General features: G+C 42.8%; 1 protein-coding gene across 5 annotated transcripts in view; it reads left to right on the top strand.

Annotated features, from left to right (window-relative positions):
- FNBP1L (formin binding protein 1 like) overlaps window positions 1-21,826 on the top strand; it is an 88,403-nt gene that overhangs the window by 38,177 nt on the left and 28,400 nt on the right. For 3 of the 5 annotated variants that reach the window (XM_020788684.3, XM_072997984.2, XM_078391788.1), the window contains exons 3-5: window positions 12,863-12,916; window positions 15,156-15,303; window positions 17,967-18,029. In XM_020788684.3, coding sequence (XP_020644343.1) covers window positions 12,863-12,916; window positions 15,156-15,303; window positions 17,967-18,029 — 265 coding nt within the window. Of the gene's footprint in view, window positions 1-12,862; window positions 12,917-14,650; window positions 14,922-15,155; window positions 15,304-17,966; window positions 18,030-21,826 lie in introns of all 5 variants that reach the window. The other 2 variants (XM_078391787.1, XM_078391786.1) reach the window with 1 other exon arrangement.

The following is a 21,826-nucleotide window of genomic DNA, read 5'->3' as shown; positions in this document are numbered from 1 at the left end:
GTGGTCCAAGCATTCCTGAAACAGGATACCACCACTAAAATTGAGCTGCTTCTTTACCACTCCACAGTACTGAAAACCCTCTCTGGGTGATTTATAGTTCAATTGTGCAGGCTCCTCATAACTCTTATAGCAAGCTGGGTGTTCTGGATATTTACCAACCATGAAAAGGTGGAAGGCTGAGTGAACCTTGAGACAGCTACCTGAGCCCATTGGAATAGAATGCAGGACCTGAACAGAGTCTTGGCTGTAGTATTGCAGTTTAGCCACCAGCCACTGCGCCCTGATTTCTTGTCACTGTCCCTCAGTGGAGTGAAGATGTTTCACTCTTCAGCATGAAACATACTTTTGCTTTCCTTTTGTGTTTAAGTTTCTGTGGGTAATTAGGTTTCATTTTGGCCCCACAAAAATGTGCAGTCATACCCCAAATGTAACATTTCTAATAACCTATACAGTACAAAGATAAGGGAGGTCAAATCCCTGCAGAATCATCACCAATTTTGTCCTGTTTTGAGACTGGGAAGTTTGTAGTTAACACAGTCTTGGAATTACGCTCTCCTGCTTCTTTACATGAGTACAACTCGTTGGGGAATTGCTTGCTCCAGAGTTTTCTAATTTCCTCCAGAGGTATGCACTAGAGATGGGGACAAATATAAAAACAGATCAGTTTTTCTGATGAATATAGCTGATTTGTCATATATTCGTCGATCTGTATTTGTAAAATTTTAAATCAGGACGAATATGGCTTGACAAGTATTTCCTTGCTTTTATTTGTTGATCTGTTCATATTCATATACAGTGATGCCCCTCATGATGACGATAATCCGTCCTGTGAAAATCACTGTTTAGCGAAATCGTCGTCATGCGAAAACCCTTTCCCCATTGGAATGCATTGAAACCCAGTTTAATGTGTTCCAATGGGGAAAATACCTCGTTGTCCAGTGAAGATCGCCCATAGGGAAGCCATTTTGCAGAGCTGAAAAAATCGTCATCTTGTGAGCAAACGGTTCGCGAAACACGGACCTATTCAACGTCCAGCGAAAATCCCCCATAGGAATGACTGTTTTGGAATCACTATAGCGATTGCAAAAAGTCGTTGTTATGCAGATTCGTGGTTTAGCAGGGTCGTCCTTTAGCGAGGTACCACTGTATATTCATTACCCCTTTTGGGGGCCTCTCTGAGCTTGCTGGTGCCAATTCGAAGCTCTGGCAAATCAGGACAGAGATCCTGCCTGCCTGCCTGCCTGCCTGCCTGCCTGCCTGCCTGCCTGCCTGCCTGTCTGCCTGCCTGCTGTTGAACTCCTGCCTGCCTGCCTGCTGGATCAAGTCAGACCAGCAGGCCAAGAACTGTTGAACTCCTGCCTGCATGCCTGCCTGCCTGCTGGATCAAATCAGACCAGCAGGCCAAGTACTGTTGAACTCCTGCCTGCCTGCCTGCCTGCCTGCCTGCCTGCCTGCCTGCCTGCCTGCCTGCCTGCCTGCCTGCTGGATCAATTCAGACCAGCGCGTCGAGTACTGTTGAACTCCTGCCTGCCTGCCTGCTGGATCAAGTCAGACCAGGAGGCCGAGAACTGTTGAACTCCAGCGTCCTTGCCTGCCTGCTGGGTTACATAGTCCCAGCGGGCTAAGTTTGTTCCATCTTCTGCCTCCCTGCCTGCCTGCTGGGTTACATAGTCCCAGCAGGCTAAGTTTGTTCCACTTTTTGCCTCCCTGCCTGCCTGCTGGGTTACGTAGTCCTGGCAGGCTGTTTCTTCCACCTTCTGCCTCCCTAACTGGGACGAGAGAACTCCTGCTTGGCACGTGTTAAACCACATCAGCTCTGCAAACTGAAGCCAGGTGATATGGTGATGGGGTGACATTCAGACAGTCTTTGGTTGGGGCAGACCCAGGCCGGTCCTCTTTGCATCCAAGCCTAAACCTTCTCTTGGCACACCCAGAGCCTGTCCTGGCACCCCCAAACATGACAAGAGGGTCAGACAACTCTCTTGGCACACACAGAGCCTGTCCCGGCACCCCTGAACGTGACAAGAGGGCCAGCCTGTCTCAGCACCCCCAAAATCTCTGAGGGCTATCTTTATCATATCCGGGTGGTCTCAGCAGCCAAGTTGCAATCCCTCCAGCTTTCTAGTTCTAAATGAGCATCTTTGTTTGTTTGAAGGTTGTCAGCAAGTCTAGTTAGACATTGGTGGTGAGTGACAGGTGAATTTCCTAGGCCTGTCTCAGACCCACCCAAAGCCTGTCCGGGCGTCGCCCCATTGCATGGCTTCAGACTGCAGAGCATCTGTTTCCAACAGCCCCGTGGCCCTGCGGATTAACCAACCTTAGTAGCACCAGGCTTGGACTCTTTTCTCCTTTTGGTGCTACAGTAGTTTCTATGGACGGAAAAGAGCAGATACGGATTAAATGGTTTTCAATGCATTCCTATGGGAAATGCAGATTCAACATAAGAACTTTTCAACTTGAGAACCACCTTCCAATACGGATTAAGTTCTTAAGTAGAGACCCCACTGTACTGATTCCCCAAGAGCCAGGCTTTGCCCTTCAAGCCTGTCCAAGTATCCCCCGTATCAAGATGGACAACAACAACAACAACAACAACAGCACCTATAACAAGCCCAGTGGCTCAACAGCACTGCAGTTTAACCCACCACGCCACTGTCTACCTTGCTGTCAACTTACCTCAGTGCCCCAATGGGGCCCAAAAGCCTGTCCAGGCATGGTCCCATCACACGGCTTGAAACTGCAGAGTTTATCTTGTGCCAACAACAACCACCATCCCTTTTCTTCATCAATAACAAAACAAACAACACCATCACACGGCTTCAGATTCAGATTGCAGAACTGATCATCTGGTTTTCCAAAGCTGTCCTCCTGGCTTCCCCGTGCCAAGAGTGCTGGGCCGACCTAAGCCCTTTCTGATAGTCAAAACCAGCATACTTGACTAAATAATTCTTTCTGGAGGCTTATGTTTCATATGCCACCTTGATGGCAAACGCCACCCTCTTGCTCATCGATGTTGAAGGTTTCTGCCAGTACACACACCCAATGGGCAAAGCCTACTTTGCTGCCAATTGCCTGAGTGCCTGATGCCTATTAAGACATGCTTTCCTGCCTGCTTTGGAGCCAACTTCCTCAGTGCTCAATGGGGCAAGACATGGTACTTTGCTGCTGCCCACTACCGCAGTGCCCGATGGGGCAACACACTCTGCTTTCAGTCTCATGCCAACTCAGTAGTTGGAACAAACTACCCAAACAAATGAGTTTGGCTCAGCAGCAGCCCCATGGATTAACCACTGTATAGAAGCGCGGCCGGCTCTGCCCCACCCAAAGCTTGTCGGCGCGTCACCCAATCGTGCCAAGAGGGCCATCTAACTCATTTGGCTAGCACACCCAGAGCTGGTCCTGGTACCCCCCAAACGAGCAAAGAGGGCCGTCCAGCACTCTTGGCAGACCCAGACTGAGCAGTAAGAAAAATAAATAACTAGTTGCTCTTGTACAACTAAAGTGTACAAGAGCAAAGTGTTTGGTGACACCCATAATGTGCCAAGGCAGAGGGCTGTCCAGCCATGTTGGCACACCCAAAGCCGGGCTCTGCCCCATCCAAGCCTGTCCAGGTGTCGCCCCATTGCCCGGCTTCAGACGGTAGAGCTCGTCTGGTTTTCAACCCGAGCATCTTTCTTTCTTTGAAGGTTGTTAGCACGTCTAGTTAGACGTTGGTGGACAGGTGAGTCTCCTAGGCCAGGCTCTGCCCCACCCAAAGTCTGTCCGTGTCCGGGCATGCCCTATGCCAAAGAGGGTCTGTCTCAGCCCCACTCAAAGCCTGTCCAGGCATCATCCCATTGTCCAGCTTCAGACAGGAGAGCTTGTCTGGTTTCCAACCCGTGCCAAGGGGGGGCGGCCTGTCTAAGCCCCCCCCCAACCTCCAAGGGCTATCTTTATCATATCCAGGCAGTCTCAGCAGCCAAGTTGCAAGCAGTCCCCAGTTTTCCAGTTCTAAATCAGCATCTTTGTCGCCCCATCGCCCAGCTTCACATTGCAGAGCTGATATGTTTGCGACAGCCCTGCAGCCCCGTGGATTAACCACTGTTAGTAGCACCGACCCTGTTCACTTGATGTGGGAAAGACGTAGGAAGCTCTGTTGTGATTCTGGAGTCTCTAAGTACCTGGGGGGAGCTTTCCTGGGGAGTTCTCTTTGTGACAGTATAACTCGGGGGTCAGTGATCCAATGTTCACCAAACATTCAGGAGTTGTAGAAATGTGACTGAGGAAGCTTCCCTGCAAATTTGATGTCTCTAGCTCATTGGGAGCCAGTGTTATAGGCATTTAAAGTGCAGATGAATCAATGGGTCGATTCATCGAATATTCGTATATTCGTATTTGTTGGTTCGTTAACCTTGAAGAATAATAGATCAAAATGAATCGCCATTTTTTAAATTTGTCCCCATCTCTAGTATACACCTTTCGGGTTCAGTATAAAGCAGATTTGCTGTTCTCCCTTGGACAAGGTTTCCTTTAGTTAATGGCTGTTTAAGAGGGGGTTTAAAATGGGATGATTTATACTTTTGTTGCTTTTAAATCTGTTTTAGTAATGCTTTTATCTAGCATTTTAATATAATGTTTATTTCATTCTTTTTAAATTTTTGAATAACTTACTGTTTTTAGCTTTCAAATATTGCCTTTTTTTACTATTGTAAGCCATCTTGGATCCTTTTTTGGGGAGAAAGGTGAAATAAAAGTATTTTAAATAAATAAATAAAGTAGTATTTCAAATTGAATCAAACTGCACTAAAAGGTAGCAAATTCCAGAGGAAGAATAATATCCCAGAAATGTTTACATGTTAATTGAAATCCAAGTTTTAGGTTCTTTTAATGTCTATGCTGTTCTATATAACCTTTAGAGATCACAAAATATATGTGCTAGATTTTCTAATGTCCACAGTTTACTTCTTGTATTATACTTATTTTCAAGCTCAGTATTGTTGTATATATGATGCAGTGAGAGCTTCTTGGTCTCTAACACTGAGATGTGTGTTGCTGTTTTTTATCATTTCACCTTACTGCTAAGAGGGATGAGGAAATACAACTGTGATAAAATTAATTCCAGTGTTTGACAGAACGCTAGACGCCTCTGCCTCTACACATTTTCATTCAGTTGGTGTTGTCACTAGCCTGTCTTTCTGTGTTTGAGAGTCTTAATTTTCAGTGACCACAAATAATATGTTAGAATCAGGAACCCACTCACATCCAAATGCAGATGGAGACAGTTCTTTTAATCTTTTATCTCTCAGCTTTTCTGTGGTTCTGCAATTTCATTGGCAAACGCCTTGAGAGTGGCTTTCAGGAATTCCAACCTCTTTAGAAAGTTAACCTGTATATTACCATAGTGCAAAGATTAGAGAAGCCAGGTCTCCTGTCAGTAGTGTAATTAGTTAATCTACTACAGTTTCAACTCTCCCTCACTGCCAGCCCAAAGTGATAGTGCTACATGTGGGGTGGTTTCCTCGTAATTAGTTTTCCTTTCCTATCGGCAGTCCGCTAGAAAATCTCTTCGAAAGGCTTTTGTACAGTTGCTAGGTTGCGGCATTGTTTTTGCCTCTGGAATAATAATGAGCTAGATTTTAAACATTCCCACTTTGTTCATCAGTCTAAGCAGACATATAGACTAAAGATAGGTAATTTAGCATAGTGAGATACACTGTGATGTTTATTGCTGCCTTTTGTTTTCGCTGAGAAGAACAAATCAGATTTCTGTAGAATCAAAGATCTGTATCTGCTTTTATATTTTGATGCATACTGCATCAAATAAATAATACAGTATCTAAATACTTTTGGTATGGCTGGGATCATACCATTTTTAAAGATTTCTACTCCCCATCTGCCCCTTACATTCAGGTTGTTGTTATGTGCCATCAAGTTGCCATTGACGAATGCTGTCCCTGTGAATGAGCAATCTTCAAAATTGTCCTGCTCAGCTCTTGTGAACTCAACCCTGGGGGTTTCCTTTAGGGAGTCAGCCCATTTCATATTTGGTCTTCCTGCTTCCTTCCGTCTTTCCCAGCATTCTTGTCTTTTCGAGAGAATCCTGCCTTCTCATGATGTGCCCAAAGTAGGGCCGCCTCAGTTTCAACATTTTTGCTTCCAGAGATAGTTCAGGTTTGATTTGCTCTAGGATCCACTTGTTCATCTTTCTGGCAGTCCAGGGTATCCACCAAGCTCACCACATTTCAAACAAATCGTTTTTTTTCCCCTCTGTCAGCGTTTTTTTTTAAACTGTCCAGCATTCACATCCATATATGGTGATCAGAAATATAAGAGTGTGGATGGTCTCCGGTAACACATCCTTACACTTGATGATATTTTCTAATTCCTTTATTGCTGCCCTTCATAGTCGCTTGGTTACAAGTGAATTACTCTACCAAACCAATTTCATGTGTCTGATAGATAGTGAAATGGGTCAATTAATAAATACCCAAATTCACAATATTTAACAGTGCTGGAGCTACAAACCGTCTTACCTTGAAGGACTTAGCATGGGAATGCTTACAAATGGAACTACCAACAACAATTTTAGTAGATTAATAAAGTTTCCCTTTTGTTTATTGTTCAGTAGTATACCTAAAGCTCCAATAGGGTATAATCTTATGAAAAACTGATGTATTGGGTTGGAGAATAAACTGATATAATTCATTTTGAAACCAAAACTCAAAATAGTGTTTGTACTACTAGATTTCAGAGCAGCTGTATGCAGAGAGGAACACTGAAGCTTATAGTGTTTCCTTCCAAATCCCAAGACACATGCCAGTGAGGACTGAGATCCTTCAGTTGCTGTAGAATGCTCCTTGTAGGGTGAGGAAGGACCATTGTCAAGTAGGAGGAAGGATGAAATAGTGAGGAAACATGGTAGCATTTGTTGCAGCTCCTGCTTGTATTAACCTTCAAGTAAGATCGAATCCACGCGACGGAGTGAGCGCCCGTTGCTTGTCCCAGCTCCCGCCAACCTAGCGGTTCGAAAGCATGCAAATGCAAGTACTGTAGATAAATAGGGACCACCTCGGTGGGAAGGTAACAGCGTTCCGTGTCTAAGTCGCACCGGCCATGTGACCACGGAAGATTGTCTTCGGACAAACGCTGGCTCTATGGCTTGGAAACGGGGATGAGCACCGCCCCCTAGAGTTGAACACGACTGGACAAAAATTGTCAAGGGGAACCTTTGCCTTTTACCTAAACGTACTTAGTAGCACAGTAAATGAGAACTACAGTATTGTATACAGTTAGGAAATATCTTTCATTATGTTTTTTCCAAGAGCTGCCAATTGGTGTAATTTATCTGAAAAACATTTGAACCACCCCCCCCCCCCCGATGCTCTGCCCTACAACTCCGGACAGTCCCATACCACTGGCTGGGAGCTGATGTTCCAAACTTTTGGAGGGCCGAAGGCTTCCTGTATCTTCTTCACAATAAACTGTCCTCTGTGTCAGCTGATGTATTGATTGATTAAAGCAATTAAAACTTGGAGCCCTTGTCAGAAGATTATAGTGGGTGGAATCCTTTTTGCTGTTCCGAAAAACAGTAAACTTGTTATTGTAAAGTAAAATCATAGCTGTATAAAGGACAGACTTTTAAAACTTACTATATTTGTAGTGCCTGTTTTGTATATTGCTAGTACTTGTGTATTGCCAGTCTTATCTCCAAGAGCTTAAGTATATAGAAATACAGCCACTCAAATCCCTGGTCATTTCCACACCTGATGGTAAAGCAGGGAAGGGTCCTTGTAAACCCTGCCATATCCTGAATGAGCTGATGTCAGTGGCCCTCCTGAGTTCCTTCGTTTACTGTGAGAGTTTAAATTAACCAACCTTCAAAGGTTTAGTACAGTGGTGCCTCGCTTAACGAGCGCCCCGTTTAACGATGAATCTGCATAGCGATTGAGTTTTTGCGATCGCAAAAGCGATCGCATTGCGATGTTTAAATGGGGGGAAATCGCTTTGCGATGTTCGTGGGGAAGCGCTTCCCCACGATCATCCCAAAGGCCCCGCCGATCACCTGTGTTGCGAGGGGTGGAGAGAGAGAGCCCTGAAGCACAGCTCATCGGCGGGGGTTTGCGAAGACCGCGGGGAAGCCAGCTTCGCAACCCCCCCGCCGATCAACTGTGCTTCAGTGCACTCTCTCTCTCTCTCTCTCTCTCTCTCTCTTTCTCTCTCTCTCTCGCTCTCCACCCCTTGCAGCTCCAGCCTGGGCAGGGAGACTGAGGCACTGCGCCGCCACGGCCAGGGTGGTAACGCGGTACCTCAGTCTCCCTGCCCAGGCTGGAGGGAGGGAGAGAGAGAGAGAGACGAGGCAGGGGTTTGCGAAGCTGGCTTCCCCGCGATCTTTGCAAACCCCTGCCGATGAGTTGTGCTTCGGCGCTGGCTCTCTCTCGAGGGGAGAGAGAGCCAGTGCCGAAGCACAGCTCATCGGCGGGGGTTTGCAAAGATCGCGGGGAAGCCAGCTTCGCAAACCCCCGCCTTGGCGCGCTCTCTCTCTCTTTCTCTCTCTCCACCCCTTGCAGCTCCAGCCTGGGCAGGGAGACGGCCAGGGTGGCGGCGCGGTGCCTCAGTCTCCCTGCCCAGGCTGGAGGGGGGGAGAGAGCGAGAGAGAGCGCCGAGGCGGGGGTTTGCGAAGCTGGCTTTCCCACGATCTTTGCAAACCCCCGCCGATGAGCTGTGCTTCGGTGCTGGCTCTCTCTCCCCTCGAGAGAGAGCCAGCGCCGAAACACAGCTCGAGGGGAGAGAGAGCCAGCGCCGAAGCACAGCTCATCAGCGGGAGTTTGCAAAGATCGCAGGGAAGCCAGCTTCGCAAACCCCTGCCTCGGCGCTCTCTCTCTCTCTCTCTCTCCCTCTCTCTCTCCCTCCCTCCCTCCCTCCCCCCCTCCAGCCTGGGCAGGGAGACTGAGGCACCGCGCCACCACCCTGGCCATCTCCCTGCCCAGGCTGGAGCTGCAAGGGGTGGAGAGTGAGAGAGAGAGAGAGCGCCGAGGCGGGGGTTTGCGAAGCTGCCTTCCCCACGATCTTTGCAAACCCCCACCGATGAGCTCTACTTCAGCGCTGGCTCTCTCTCCCCTCGCAGCTCCAGCCTGGGCTGCCCAGGCTGGAGCTGCGAGGGGAGAGAGAGCCAGCGCCGAAGCACAGCTGATCAGCGTGGCCTTTGGGATGATCACGGGAAAGCGCTCCCCCGGGATCATCCCAAAGGCCCCATTTTTGCACAGCTGATCGGCGGTTCCAAAATGGCCGCCCGCTGTGTTGCCTTGCTTACCAGGCACCGAAAATGGCGGCCGGATGGAGGATTTTCGCTTAAAGGTGAGTTTTTTCCCCCATAGGAATGCAGTAAACATGTTTTAATGCGTTCCTATGGGGTTTTTTGCCCCGCATAGCGAGGAATCCGGATAGCGACATTTTTTCTGGAACGGATTAACGTCACTATGCGGGGCACCACTGTATGCCATCTAAACCAATGGACTTCACTTGCTTCTTCTTAGCAAGTTAGGACTTGTAAGCCGAGAACAAACTGTGTTTGCAGTCAGGACTAGTAAAGGATAATTGAATCATTGGGGATTTAATATCAACTGCTCCATACTTTCTATTGGTTCAAATGGGCCAATTCTAACTATGACCTATTATGCTATAAAGTAAGTTGCAGTTAGAGTAAGCCTATTTAAATCAATGAAGCTTATGGAGGATGTGACTCACCCACTTGGCATTGAATCAGTGAGCCTATTTTAGTATGAGTTACTAAACTAAGGAACAAGAATTAGTCCACTATAACTTTTGCAGAAGGTCCCATTTTTTCAGTTATGCATTTTTAAAATGAACCTTCTATGTAATGCAAACATATTTTCATTTTAAAAAATCAGTAATAGTGCATTGCCACCTATTGTAAATAAGCTATCTTCAGGGCTTGGAACATTAGATTTTGAGATAAACCCATTGCATTGCATTGATCCTTACTTCTCAGCAGCTAGATGACTGTTAACATTGTTATTCCCAGGACATAAGTAATTTGTGTGTGGTTAATGTGCATTGTCCTTACCTTCAGGCCAGAAACATTAGAAAAATACTCAAATCGCTAACTACACAGCTCTAACTCACTGAACTATTAAGCAGATACACACATACAAAAATAAAAAAGGCAAAACCAAAGAATACTTCTTTTGGCACTTAGATTTGGTAAGAGCATGGCATAAAAAGTGTAAAAAATCACATCAGTGCCTTAAAATGTCCTTAAGAATTAAATAGTTCTTGCAAATTTTGTCTAAAAAGTAACTTCTAGTTCTGTTACTGACTACTGCAAACTAGTTGCATGTAATTATGTTACATGTAACTTATTATTTCCAAGTGCTGATCAGTTTACTCATGTAATGTTATCCTGATTCAAATATTTTGGCTAGAATCCTGTTGCATTATTGGGGTCACAGAACACTGTGGCTGAAATCGTGTTGCAGTTATGCAAATGACATAACTTTTAGATGCTAATTATCATGAGTTAAGAAGTCTCCATAGGCATTATCTGTAGCACACCAGGTTGTACAACAGTTAATGCCTACAGAGATGTCTTAAATTATAGCAGTTCACTTCCATAATTACACCATTTGTGTAACTGCAACAGGATATCAGCCTATATGTTGTCTCTGCTGAAACAGACTGACCCAGCTGCCTCTTTGGGAATTGTTAACTTCATGGAAAATGTTTCTTATTGTCACCAGCTCATCCAAATTATGACTTCTTTTTCTTTTACATGCAGTGCAACTTTTACATATGCAAGAGTATTCCAAGAAAATATTTGACTCTTAACATCTAGCAGTAAACCCTGGGGAGCCCAAAGGCAGCTTGCATAGAAGTTCTGGTCTATTTCCTTGGTTTATCACATGGGGAAAACAAAATAGATTTCCTGCTGAAGAATGTGAAATATATACATTATTCCTTTGTGGAAATATTTGTGGGCAATGAAGTAACTTGAAGCTGCTGGAATTTTTGGAATTTCTGCTGAACGCTTTTGCAAGTTCCAGACTGCTAGCACTACTGCTTCTATTGCTTTTCTCCATCATCTGGAGAACAGTTTCTTATATGTGGCTGAAAGAAGGCATCATTTCTTGTAGCAGACAGCTAAAGAAGTCATATTAGTTACACAGCGATTTGCTAGTGTCTTGTTTGGAGGGTGGGGGTTGTCACTGCTCTTGTTTTAACCATGGTTATCCTAAATAGAAAGGGGTGAACATAGTAGGTTGACTTTGTTCCTACATTGACCAAGCAATGGAAGTTTTTATCTTCTTCCCTATAACCTTTGAAAGCACTATTTTACGTTAATTTTTATCAAGGTTATCTTAATTTACCAGGAATCCGATCAGTAATTTAAATAATGTGTCATGTCTTGATGATTTTTGTGGATTGCTTCCATTTCTGTGTTCAAGACCCAAGGAAGGAAGTCCTAAAGGAAAACATAAAAACAAAGAAAAAAGTTTTGTGTCCATGGTCTTGTTTTTGTATATGATCTTGTTTGGCACAATTTTTTATTTAGCATTTCATTTTTGGTGGATTTAGTTTGGTCATTTATTAGATGCATATATACAGGGCTTGAAAAATTCACTCATCCACTCATCTGTGACGAGTGAAAAATGCTACTCAACAAGTCACAGCTCCCTGCCTGCCTCCTTCCCCTCTGCCTGTCTCTCTCTCTCTAATCCTGCAGTCCTCCCCTCCCCCCTCCCATTGCAAAAGGAAAACTGCCCTCTCCTTGAGAGTTCGAGTGGTACATAGAGATATAGCTCTGCAGGAGAATGTAGAGTAGCCCCATGCTGGAGAATATGGAGATTCCCTCCTCCCAATTTCAACCAAACGAGGACACATCCTGGGATGGGATGGAACTGTGGCTCCTTAAGAGGCCGGGTGCTTTTGCTTTCAGTTTTATTTTTGGTGGAGACATTCAAAAGAAAGGCATTCAAAATACAAACTTCATGACTGCACAGGCATGCAGATAATAAAGCAACCCAAATCTGAGGGTATAAATCATTGATTCCCAGTCCCAATAAATTGCAAGACTATAATTTGGTCATGCTGACTGGTGAAATTTTTGGCTGACTGGTGAGACATTCTAAAAATTTTCAAGCCCTGCTTGAAAAGTAGACATGGTCTAGAGGGGCGGGGTGTAAATAAATAAATAAATAAATAGATAGATAAATAAATAAATAAATAAAATTAAAATAAATAAATAAATAAATAAATAAATAAATAAATAAATAAATAAATAAATACTTTGATTTCTTATACTTTGTATGTTTTTTGTCTTAATCATATTTATTTTATTATGACTTTTTTGTTTCAAATATGTTTCTGATTTAAACAACTTTTCTATTTGCTTTTGTATTTCCATCTTCTGTAGAACAGCTCCTTAACATGTAATCCTGCAATCTTGTAAATGAGGAAAACAACAAGCTTCTTTTCAGTTGTTTTGACATCTTAGAGGGTCAAGCTCTGCTTGTTTGTGTTATAAACCATGTTTTGACATGTACTTTTGCTTACTTGTTTCTGATAAACGGATTGTTAAGAAAATTGAAACTGTTAGAGGTGAACTGAGGTGTGTTCTGATGGAGCCACTGACCTACCAGAATTACTACATCAAGTGTTCTTAATTCAAACAGAAAATTAAAGTATGTCAGTGTAATGCATAAAGGAGTATGCACACACAAGCATGCTACATATGTGCATAAACATAGATGAAAACATGGCCACAGGCTCAGAGCAAACAGCTGCCTCTTGATTCTTCAGAGTTACGACTCAGACAAATTTCAAACTTCTCTTTTCAGCATAAGTATGTACTTTCTTCTTTTCACAGAAATCTGGTCAAGAAGTACTGTCCTAAACGTTCATCCAAAGATGAAGAACCCAGGTAAAAGGAGTGTGTGTGTCTGTTTAATTATTGCTGTTCTGTTCAAAATATTTTAATAACCTACCAAACCTAAACCTTGCTATATCTATAGGTGCTTGCATTAGATTTTTGGGATTAATATCAAGCCCCCCTCCAATAGGTTCCTATGGATTCCCTTGGTGGTATTCTGCTAGCACAGTATTGGTGCTGCTTTTGGCGACCCCATAGCTGTTAGCTCCAGTACTTTGATTCTGCTCTTGCTAGCCATTTTGTTAGCTGTTGTGCAGCTTGTTAAAGTGTTCTTGGATATAGGGTGTTGCTTTTTTTTTTGTGCAACTTTTTTCACTAGCTGTTGCATAAGCGTTTTGTTGTGGATTGTAAAGAAGGGGAAGCTGTAGCCCTCAAATGATGTGGGAATCCAGCCCCCATGAGTGCTAGCCAGCAGAGTCCATAGTGAAGCATGATGGGAATGGTAGTCCAACATCTGGCAAACCACATGGTCCCTACTCCATGACTTAATTCTCACAGCAGATGAGCAGGTGAACCTGTTTCTAGGCTGTGGCACTGAACTGCAGGTGGGAAATAACATGGTTGAGTGCTTCTCTGTCCCAAAGCATTGCCTGCACATGTCTGGGATAAGGGTGGTCTAGAACTGTTTCCCCCTGACATTCCATTTTCTGTGTAGAAAGAGTGTTTCACAGGGTGTATCACCCAGTCATGCAGTCTTATTCTTGCAGTATGACATGGGTAAAGCAGAGAAACAGTCCTTCTTTGCTAATTGTGACTGCTAGGCATGCATTCATTATTTTTGTTTCTAATGCAAACATTATATTTGCTCTTGCTGTTCATATCCTAGACAGTAGCCTTGTTCTGTTACTTTCTTTGAGTCTGATGCCATTCTAAAATATAGAAACTGTTGGTAGCGACAATGATACCTGCTTAAAAAGGAGGTTGAGTACTCGGGGCATGATTCTTCTGTGAAACAGTCTATGAAATAGTGCAGTAGAGGAGCTGTGTATACTTCTATGTTCCTGCCAGTCTTGGTTCACTGGGTGCTGAAGACTTCATTGGGAGTGACCTTGTGGTGTTCAAGGGAGCACTATCTGGACTAACACCCTGTCTGTCCCATGCTTCCTTTAGTCACCGATGTTTCAGCACAGTATAAAGAAAAATTAGCAAAAACAACTTTCCCCCTTCACTGGAAATACCATTGTCTCAACACATAGGCTTGGTCTGCTTGGCTACCTTTAAGACAGAAGCAGTGAAACTGAGCGTATTCCGCAGGGAGCAGCTGCTCTTTTTTTTAAATGTCCTGGTCAGAAGCAGTCTATGTCTGATTTTGAAAAGGCACAGTAAGAACTTCAAAGCAAAGTCCATCATTAAAGGAAGATGATAATCGCTGTTGCAGTAGAACTGGTTGGTCACATGTTCCATCCCAAAATCCAGACATTGTTGGTGTTTAAGTTTCTAATGCAAACACTTTCTTCTGGAAGATAATTGCTGAACTCCCCCATCTTACATTTAATATCTTTTAAACAAGCCTGGCTGACAAGACTTCCCAGATGCTGATGTGGAGTTCAAGACCTGAGAACTTAAAAGAGGTGGCAAACATTCCACAGGTTTATAAGAGGGGGTCTAGTTTTTTTTAAAAAAATACAGTGACATGTTTGTTTGTTTCTCCCCTTCTATACACATTTTCCCCTTATTTTCCCCCTTCCTCCTCCTTCCCCTCCTACTCCCCCCTCCCTTTTTTAGTGCCAGCAATAGTGTGGCACCTTTCCTTCCAACACAAGAGGTGAGCAGGCAAACAGGCAGCTGTCTTCAGAGCTGGTAGCAAACTTGTGCAGTAGATCATCCATCGGGGTGCATATGAGTGGTATGATTGGCATGTTCCACCCTCAAGAATCAAGCAAATCATCTCTGCAACAAGTTCAGCTTCCCAAGCCTAGGAACTTAAGTCCATTCCTAAGTTCAGTCCTTCTATTTCGCATCTTAGGAGATACCAGTAAACTGCAGGGCCTTCCAGGTAGTATTCTTTATTCTTTTCCACCTCTTGAAATCTGTTTCCATAAAAAAAAAATTGTGTGTGAAGACATGTGTATTTTGGGCGTTTCCACTGTGCATCTTTCTCTGCGGTTCATTCTCTTAAGGTGTGTACCATGTTAGATCATGAAACTTGTCTGGTTCCCTTTGTGAAAGAAAAGCTGTGTCAAAAAATGGTCAAAGTCAACGTGACAATTGTTTTTCCTTCACTTGCCAGGTTTACCTCATGTATAGCCTTTTATAATATCCTTAATGAGTTAAATGACTACGCAGGACAACGAGAAGTAGTAGCAGAAGAACTGGCACATAGGGTTTATGGAGAACTGATGAGATACTCCCACGATCTCAAAACTGAAAGGAAAATGGTAAATATTTGGTATTTTCCATTCATATATTTCCTAAGTACATATCCCAATAGAAGTCACATGATTATTATTTATTTGTCTTGTTATGGTGAAGAGCAAACATTTAAAGAGGTATTTTCTATTGGTTCAGCTTTTGTTTGGTGTGTAGAGTTGCCATTCTTTGGCAAAATAGCAGTGTCCTAAATCCTGTGCTGGCGTAATACAAATGGTGCAGTTTTATGTGGCAAATTGCTTCAAGTTACAGAGCCAGTGCAGACATTATCTGTTGCATGCGGCGTTGCGCAGCTCAGTGCACAGCATTTAATATATACTACCAAGAGTTACAACATTTCAGTTACATTGACAGGAGGATTTTATGTCCCAAAAGTTTACATGCTTCTAAAGCAACAAAATACATCCTATTTACATAAAGCAGTAGTTTGCAAAGCTAATGTTTGTGCAATGCAGTCTTATACATGTTTACTTTAGAAAGCAGTCTTCTGTATTAAATTAAGCTTCTTCCATAGTAAGTGTGTGCTTAGAATTAAAGTCTTACTTACGCTATTTAAAATGTTTAGCTTCCTCATATGAAATCAGGAATGGAGATCCAAATAGTTTAAAACAATTTGTGTTTTTTTAAATTTTGCAGACATATATCTGTTATACTGACATTGAAATATACTGTTCTTTTGATTGCAATTGTAGTTTAAGGATTAAAAATAGGGCACACACCATAGTCCAGAGCAGGAGAGGCACATTGTCCGTGTAAGGAGGGGCTCCCTTTGAGCTGGTGGTTCACCTTGTTTAAGCTACAGACTGCTGGTATTTTGAAGAACCGCACATTTTCTGTGGAGTTCTTGCTACTGCAAGTCCTGTAGAAAATAATTCCAGGGAACAAATTTTTAGATGAATTTGGCTGGAAAGTAACGAGAAGGGCCTTGTTGATTTAAATGTTTTTTTTTCCGACTGCCTAATAGAGATGGGCACGAACTGATGGTTTGGCAGTTCGTGCCAGTTTGTCTGACAGCTGCTCAGCTGATCCACGGTTCGATGTTTCACCCCCTCCAGTGGGCACCCATTTGGAGGCAGTGCCCTGGCTTCCTAGCCCAACTTCTCTGGGTGCTCCCTTCAAGGGGATGCCTGCCAGAGGGGACGAAGCACCAAACTACGGAACAGCTGAGCAGCCATTGGCTGAACTGGCAATCCATGCTGATCTCTACTGCCTAATATATTTCAAGTGCTTTTAGACATTTTAAATGGTGCTAAACATTACACAGAAGTTGCTGAGTTCGAAAAGCAACCTCGACTCATTGGTTGTGGGAAATGCAGCAATGGAAACAGACAACAAATAGCAGCTGCACCAATTAGTCCCATGCAAAGAGTTATAGCTATAGAAATCAGTTGATATTTTCAATTAAATGTCACTAAAATAGACTTCAGATACAGAATGTACCTGTGTGATCCAGTCAACAAAATCAAGTTCCGGCTTGAGCAATGCCTTTATTAGATCACTAAAAAGTTGTAAAACGATAAGTGTTTGATTTTCCAAAACTATTCATCGGGCAAAGGTGGTATAAAAGTTGGATAGAGCAAGGAGCCAAAAATTTGGGCCAGATCAGCTTCCCATGGTTCATAAAAATAAGAGTGTCAACAAATCAAAATGAATTTTTAAATCCCACATGAGAAGGAGGTGACAGAGTTATCAATTAACATGTCCTTCTTTTGCTACAAAGTCTTAACTTCTGCACGCACACACACACACACACACACTGTCTGCCAGTTGCTTTAGAAAAATGTGAAACAGTCTTGAGTCTCCACCTCAGCCAAACTGGAATATATGTTTTGTGCTACGTCAAAAAAAGAATTTACAGGCATATTGGTAGTCTGATACAAAATGTTATTTTCCTGTTTAGTTGATGTAAAAGCTGAGATAATTGCTTCACATTTTTCTGCTCCAAGCCTACAAAACAGCTCCAGATTAAAAAGCAGATCTATGGCAGGACAGGACAGGCTTTTGTTTGTTAAGAGGGGAGAACATGTAAAAATTTGTCATTTCTATCGTATCTGAAATCTAAACTCCAGTTTGCTGTGTTTGCATCTGGCTTTGTGAGCCATGGGCAACACATCTGGAAACATGTTTGAATTATTTGATACTACTAAATTTTACAACCTCTTTGTCAGCTGAAGAATTCTAGAGAACTAGAAAGTTCACCTTATTTGTAATTTTACTATATTTTAGTGATAATAGTAAAGGTATTTATCAACACAAAACCTTTGCTTCTAGAATATGTTGTAATATTTCTTCAGGTTTATTTTCCTGTAGGTTTTGTGGATAGCAGTTTCCTCCACTGTATTTTAGTGGACTGCAGGGCTATGGAAAGAACAGTAGTTTCCCCCTTTTTCAGAAGAAGTGGTGTTTGTGACATGACTTCTGAATATGGATTAGTAATGCTGTTTTTTTTTTTTTTAATCCATCTTAATCATTATGGTACATCCTTAGATTATTTTCTGTCTCTTACTGCTTTACACTCTGGGAATAAATGGTGTAGCTTTGGGAAGAACCTAGAGTGTAAAAGATAGTGTAAAGTGTGGTTATCTTGCCAGTGTGAATGTTAGCAAATGTTAAAAATCATGGGAAAATTGAGATACTCATTGTGAAACCTTTTTTTAAAATAACTTTTTAGCACCTTCAAGAGGGGCGGAAAGCTCAGCAGTATCTTGACATGTGTTGGAAGCAGATGGATAATGTGAGTTTCCTCCCCCTCCCCTCTTTACTGTCTTATTTAGGATTATATTGTTTGGTGGACAGGAGAAAGAATTGGGGGTTGACATAGCTGTCACTGAACTGTCACATGTATTTACTGTTAAATAGACAAGATGGATTACTATGTTTCTGGAGATCATTATAGTGCTAATTTCTCAGTAAGCTGACTATTATCTATAGAAGTACAGCCTTGAAGGATTTACAGACTAGGCTTCAAATATATGAAGATTTATCGAAACTGCCTCTTAGGCCTGTGGCCATTAATATGGTTGCTGGGAGCAATGAAATATAAGGGTGCATGGTGCTATTTACATTTGTTAAAATCAAGTGAATGTTTTCCTGGTGACTTCTGTGACAGCTGAGTTCCATAGACACTTGGTTTTTATTTACTTCTTTTAGCCTTTCATAAAACGTACGTTTGACCTTACCTTTATTTAAAAACTGTCAACCGCAAATGCTTTAGTTCTAATTCCTAATTTATACTCTTTCTGCTTGTCCTCTACAGCCACTTCCATGCACCCTCCCCCTGATTTTTCTGTTCCCCACTTCCATTGCAGTAACTTTTCCCAATTTGTTGGAATCTTCATACAGTGGTGCCTTGCTTAACGATTTTAATTGGTTCCAAAAAAGCCCATCGCTATGGGAAAACATCGCTAAGCGAAACACGTTTTCCCATAGAGATGCATTGAAAACCGGATAATCCGTTCCAATAGGAAAGGATTGCCGTCCTTAAGTGAAAATCGCCATAGGAAACATCGCTAAGTGATACAATGTTTCTCCCATTGGAATGCATTGAAGCCTATTCAGTGCATTTCAATGGTTTTGCGATGTCCGTTTTTGCAATTTAAAAGTGTCTTAAAATGTTCAAAAACTGTTTTAAATGCTTGGAATCGTTAGCACACCTTCTAAAACATGTGCAAACCTAATTTGGCTTTGTTCTGAGTCTTCGTTAATTTTTGGTGAATTTTTCCCCCCATTGAAATGCATTGAACCCAAGTTTGACAGCTGTCAAACGGGCACTTCAATGCATTCCAATGGGGGAGAAAAAAATTCACCAAAAATTAACGAAGACTCAGGACAAAGCCAAATTAAGTTTGCACACGTTTTAGAAGGTGCACTAATGATTCTAAGCATTTAAAACAGTTTTTGAACATTTTAAGACACTTTTAAAATTGCAAAAATGGACATTGTTAAGCGAAACAGGGGACCCAAAATGCATTCGCTATGCGAAGCATGGTCCCGAAATCGCTAAGCGAAAATCGCCCATAGGAAACATCGTTAAACGATGCGGAATATTCTTTTTAAAAAACCATCGTTAAGCGAATACATCGTTAAACGAAACAATTGCTAAGCGAGGCACCACTGTATTTTAGAAGTAGAGGAATGATGAGATTGAGAGGTCTTAGTTTATCTGAAAGGTTGGGAAAGGACTTGCAATAAGCTGGTTTGCTGGGTTTGTTAGTAGTTTATCCATCTCTCCCCACAATCTGTTTGGCCAGAGGCAACAATGGAATAGAACAAGAAGAGTGTATCATGGAATGTGAAAACTCTCAAGACCTTCTCAGTTAAAAGCAATTGTTTGATCTCTGCTCTTGGACAACTGAGCTGAAATTCTGATTTGAAGCCTACTTGGGTAAAGCATGCTATTAACTACTGTGTCATAGATAGCATGCAAAGCTATTCTAGTCAAATCAGTGGTCCCTTTCCTGATCTTTCCAGATTATCACTCTACTTGCATTCTATTTTAGTACTATATAGATTTTAATCTCATCCAGTACTAGTGGTGGTTGTAAAGCAGAGGCAGGAACCTTTTTTAATTTGCCAGATATTTTAATGTAAACTCCCATAATTTGTTTCCATTGGCCATGCTGTGTGGGAATTAGTTGAAAACACATGGAAGGAGAGAGGTTCCCCATCTCTGATAAAATAAATTGGGAAATGATTGATTTTGTTCTTTAAGTGAGTGTCAAAGAGAGAAAACTTCAGTATATACCATAATAACAACAATCCTACTTTGTGAAGGAGGAGGAGCAGTGACAAGGACTAGGAGAATGCTGCATTGCTGTTTCTGCACAGAGGAGAAATGCACAGATAGCAAATAATTTAATCTTGAATTAAATGTTCCTAAATTGGTGGAGCATGCAACGAAGAAGAGTTTGCATTGCTACTTTTTGAATTTTTTTTGTTAGTGATGAATGAGTATGTAATGACACCAGTGTTTGGGGACATGCGGGGGGGGGGGGAAAGAAGAGGAATGCACAGCCACTGAGTGCATGGAACAGATTCTTTAAAACTAGAGAATAGACAGCTCACAAAGTGACATAGATATCGGCAAGAAGGCGTTGTGTGTGTTGTTCTATGTATGTCTTATGTACTGTGGCTTACGCTTATCTTGATCACATGGTGGAGGCACACCATGATGCATCTTCCTCACTGCAACACATAATGTCACTTATAGAAATCATTCTGTTGCATATACTGTTCAAGCACCTTGTGCAGAGACCTATATATGTAACAGATTGAATCCCACTCTATCGCCTCCATCACATTTCCAAAGAGGATGAGAGGTCTGAACTGCATCATTACATGCATGTGTCTCCTACTGCATGTATTTTATTCTGAGTGTGGTGGACAAGAGAAGCTTCTAGCACTTTAGCTGGATCACTGCTCTGGTGAGTGTATGATTTAGGCTTTTGTTCCCCTCTTTCTATGCACTTGAGGTACTGTATTTGCCGGCGTATAAGATGACTTTTTTGCCGTGAAAAACATCCCTCCAAGGGGGGGGGTCATCTTATACGCCGGGTGCACTTCAGTTGGGATAGACATAGCTGCCCATAGTGGCCTTCCAATGCTTGCCTGGTGCCCATAGTAGCCTCCCGATGCCCACCCACCTCATTCTACATACCGTCCAGTATCGCGCGGTATCCAGCGCGGCTGCGGCGAGCATCAGCAGCGAGATGGGGTGCCGGCCTTTTCAGCATGACTGGCCCATTCTGCTCGGTGGGAAGCAGCAGTGCTCCGGCCCGCCCCTTGTCTACGCAGAGCTCACACATGCGCACTTGTGCACTAGTGCCGGTCACAGGGAGATGCAGGTGGGCCTGGAGGCGCTGTGGTTGTGCTGTGGCCGTACAATGGTGACAATGAATAGCACTTTTTATTTGGTGTGTGGAAGGTGTGCAGAAGAGGGGGTAGTCTTATAGGGCGAGTATATAACAAACTATATTTTGAGAGGAAATGTTGGGGTGGGGTCGTCTTATATGCCCAGTCGTTTTATACGCCGGCAAATACGGTATAAATAAATGCTCTATTCATTCATTCATTCATTCATTCATTCAATTTTTACCCCGCCCCTCTAGACAACGTCTACTTAGAGGAAATATGGTATTTCCCATGCAGTAGAATATTACGGCTCAAGTACTAGAAAAGTGTAATGGCAGGTCTTATCTATAGGTATTGATGACATAGCACAGAACTGCTATATGTAAGTCTTGTCAGTATTGTGCCAAGGGTAACAGTTGTACATTAATTACTCTGTAAACTTTAAAACTTCCTGTGAGTACCCAGTGTATTTTCTTTCTCTTTCCTTGCCCCTCCAGCCATCCATTGATAACTTTTAATTCCAAAAAAGCTTGAAGTCATTTGCAGATATTGATGGAGAGGTGTGGCTGTTGTAAAGAAGGGGAAGGAAGGGCAAAGGGGCAGCCGTCCTTTGGTTGCTCCAGTGTGTTGGATGCCTTTGTCACTGCTGGAGCCTAGCTAAGCAGGCAACCCTAGGGAAGC

The sequence above is a fragment of the Pogona vitticeps genome, chromosome 4 (genome assembly GCF_051106095.1).
Source record: "Pogona vitticeps strain Pit_001003342236 chromosome 4, PviZW2.1, whole genome shotgun sequence".
In the NCBI taxonomy this organism is placed as follows: domain Eukaryota; kingdom Metazoa; phylum Chordata; class Lepidosauria; order Squamata; family Agamidae; genus Pogona; species Pogona vitticeps.
Note: the sequence above shows the minus strand (reverse complement) of the source record. Positions and strands in the feature narration are given on the sequence as shown.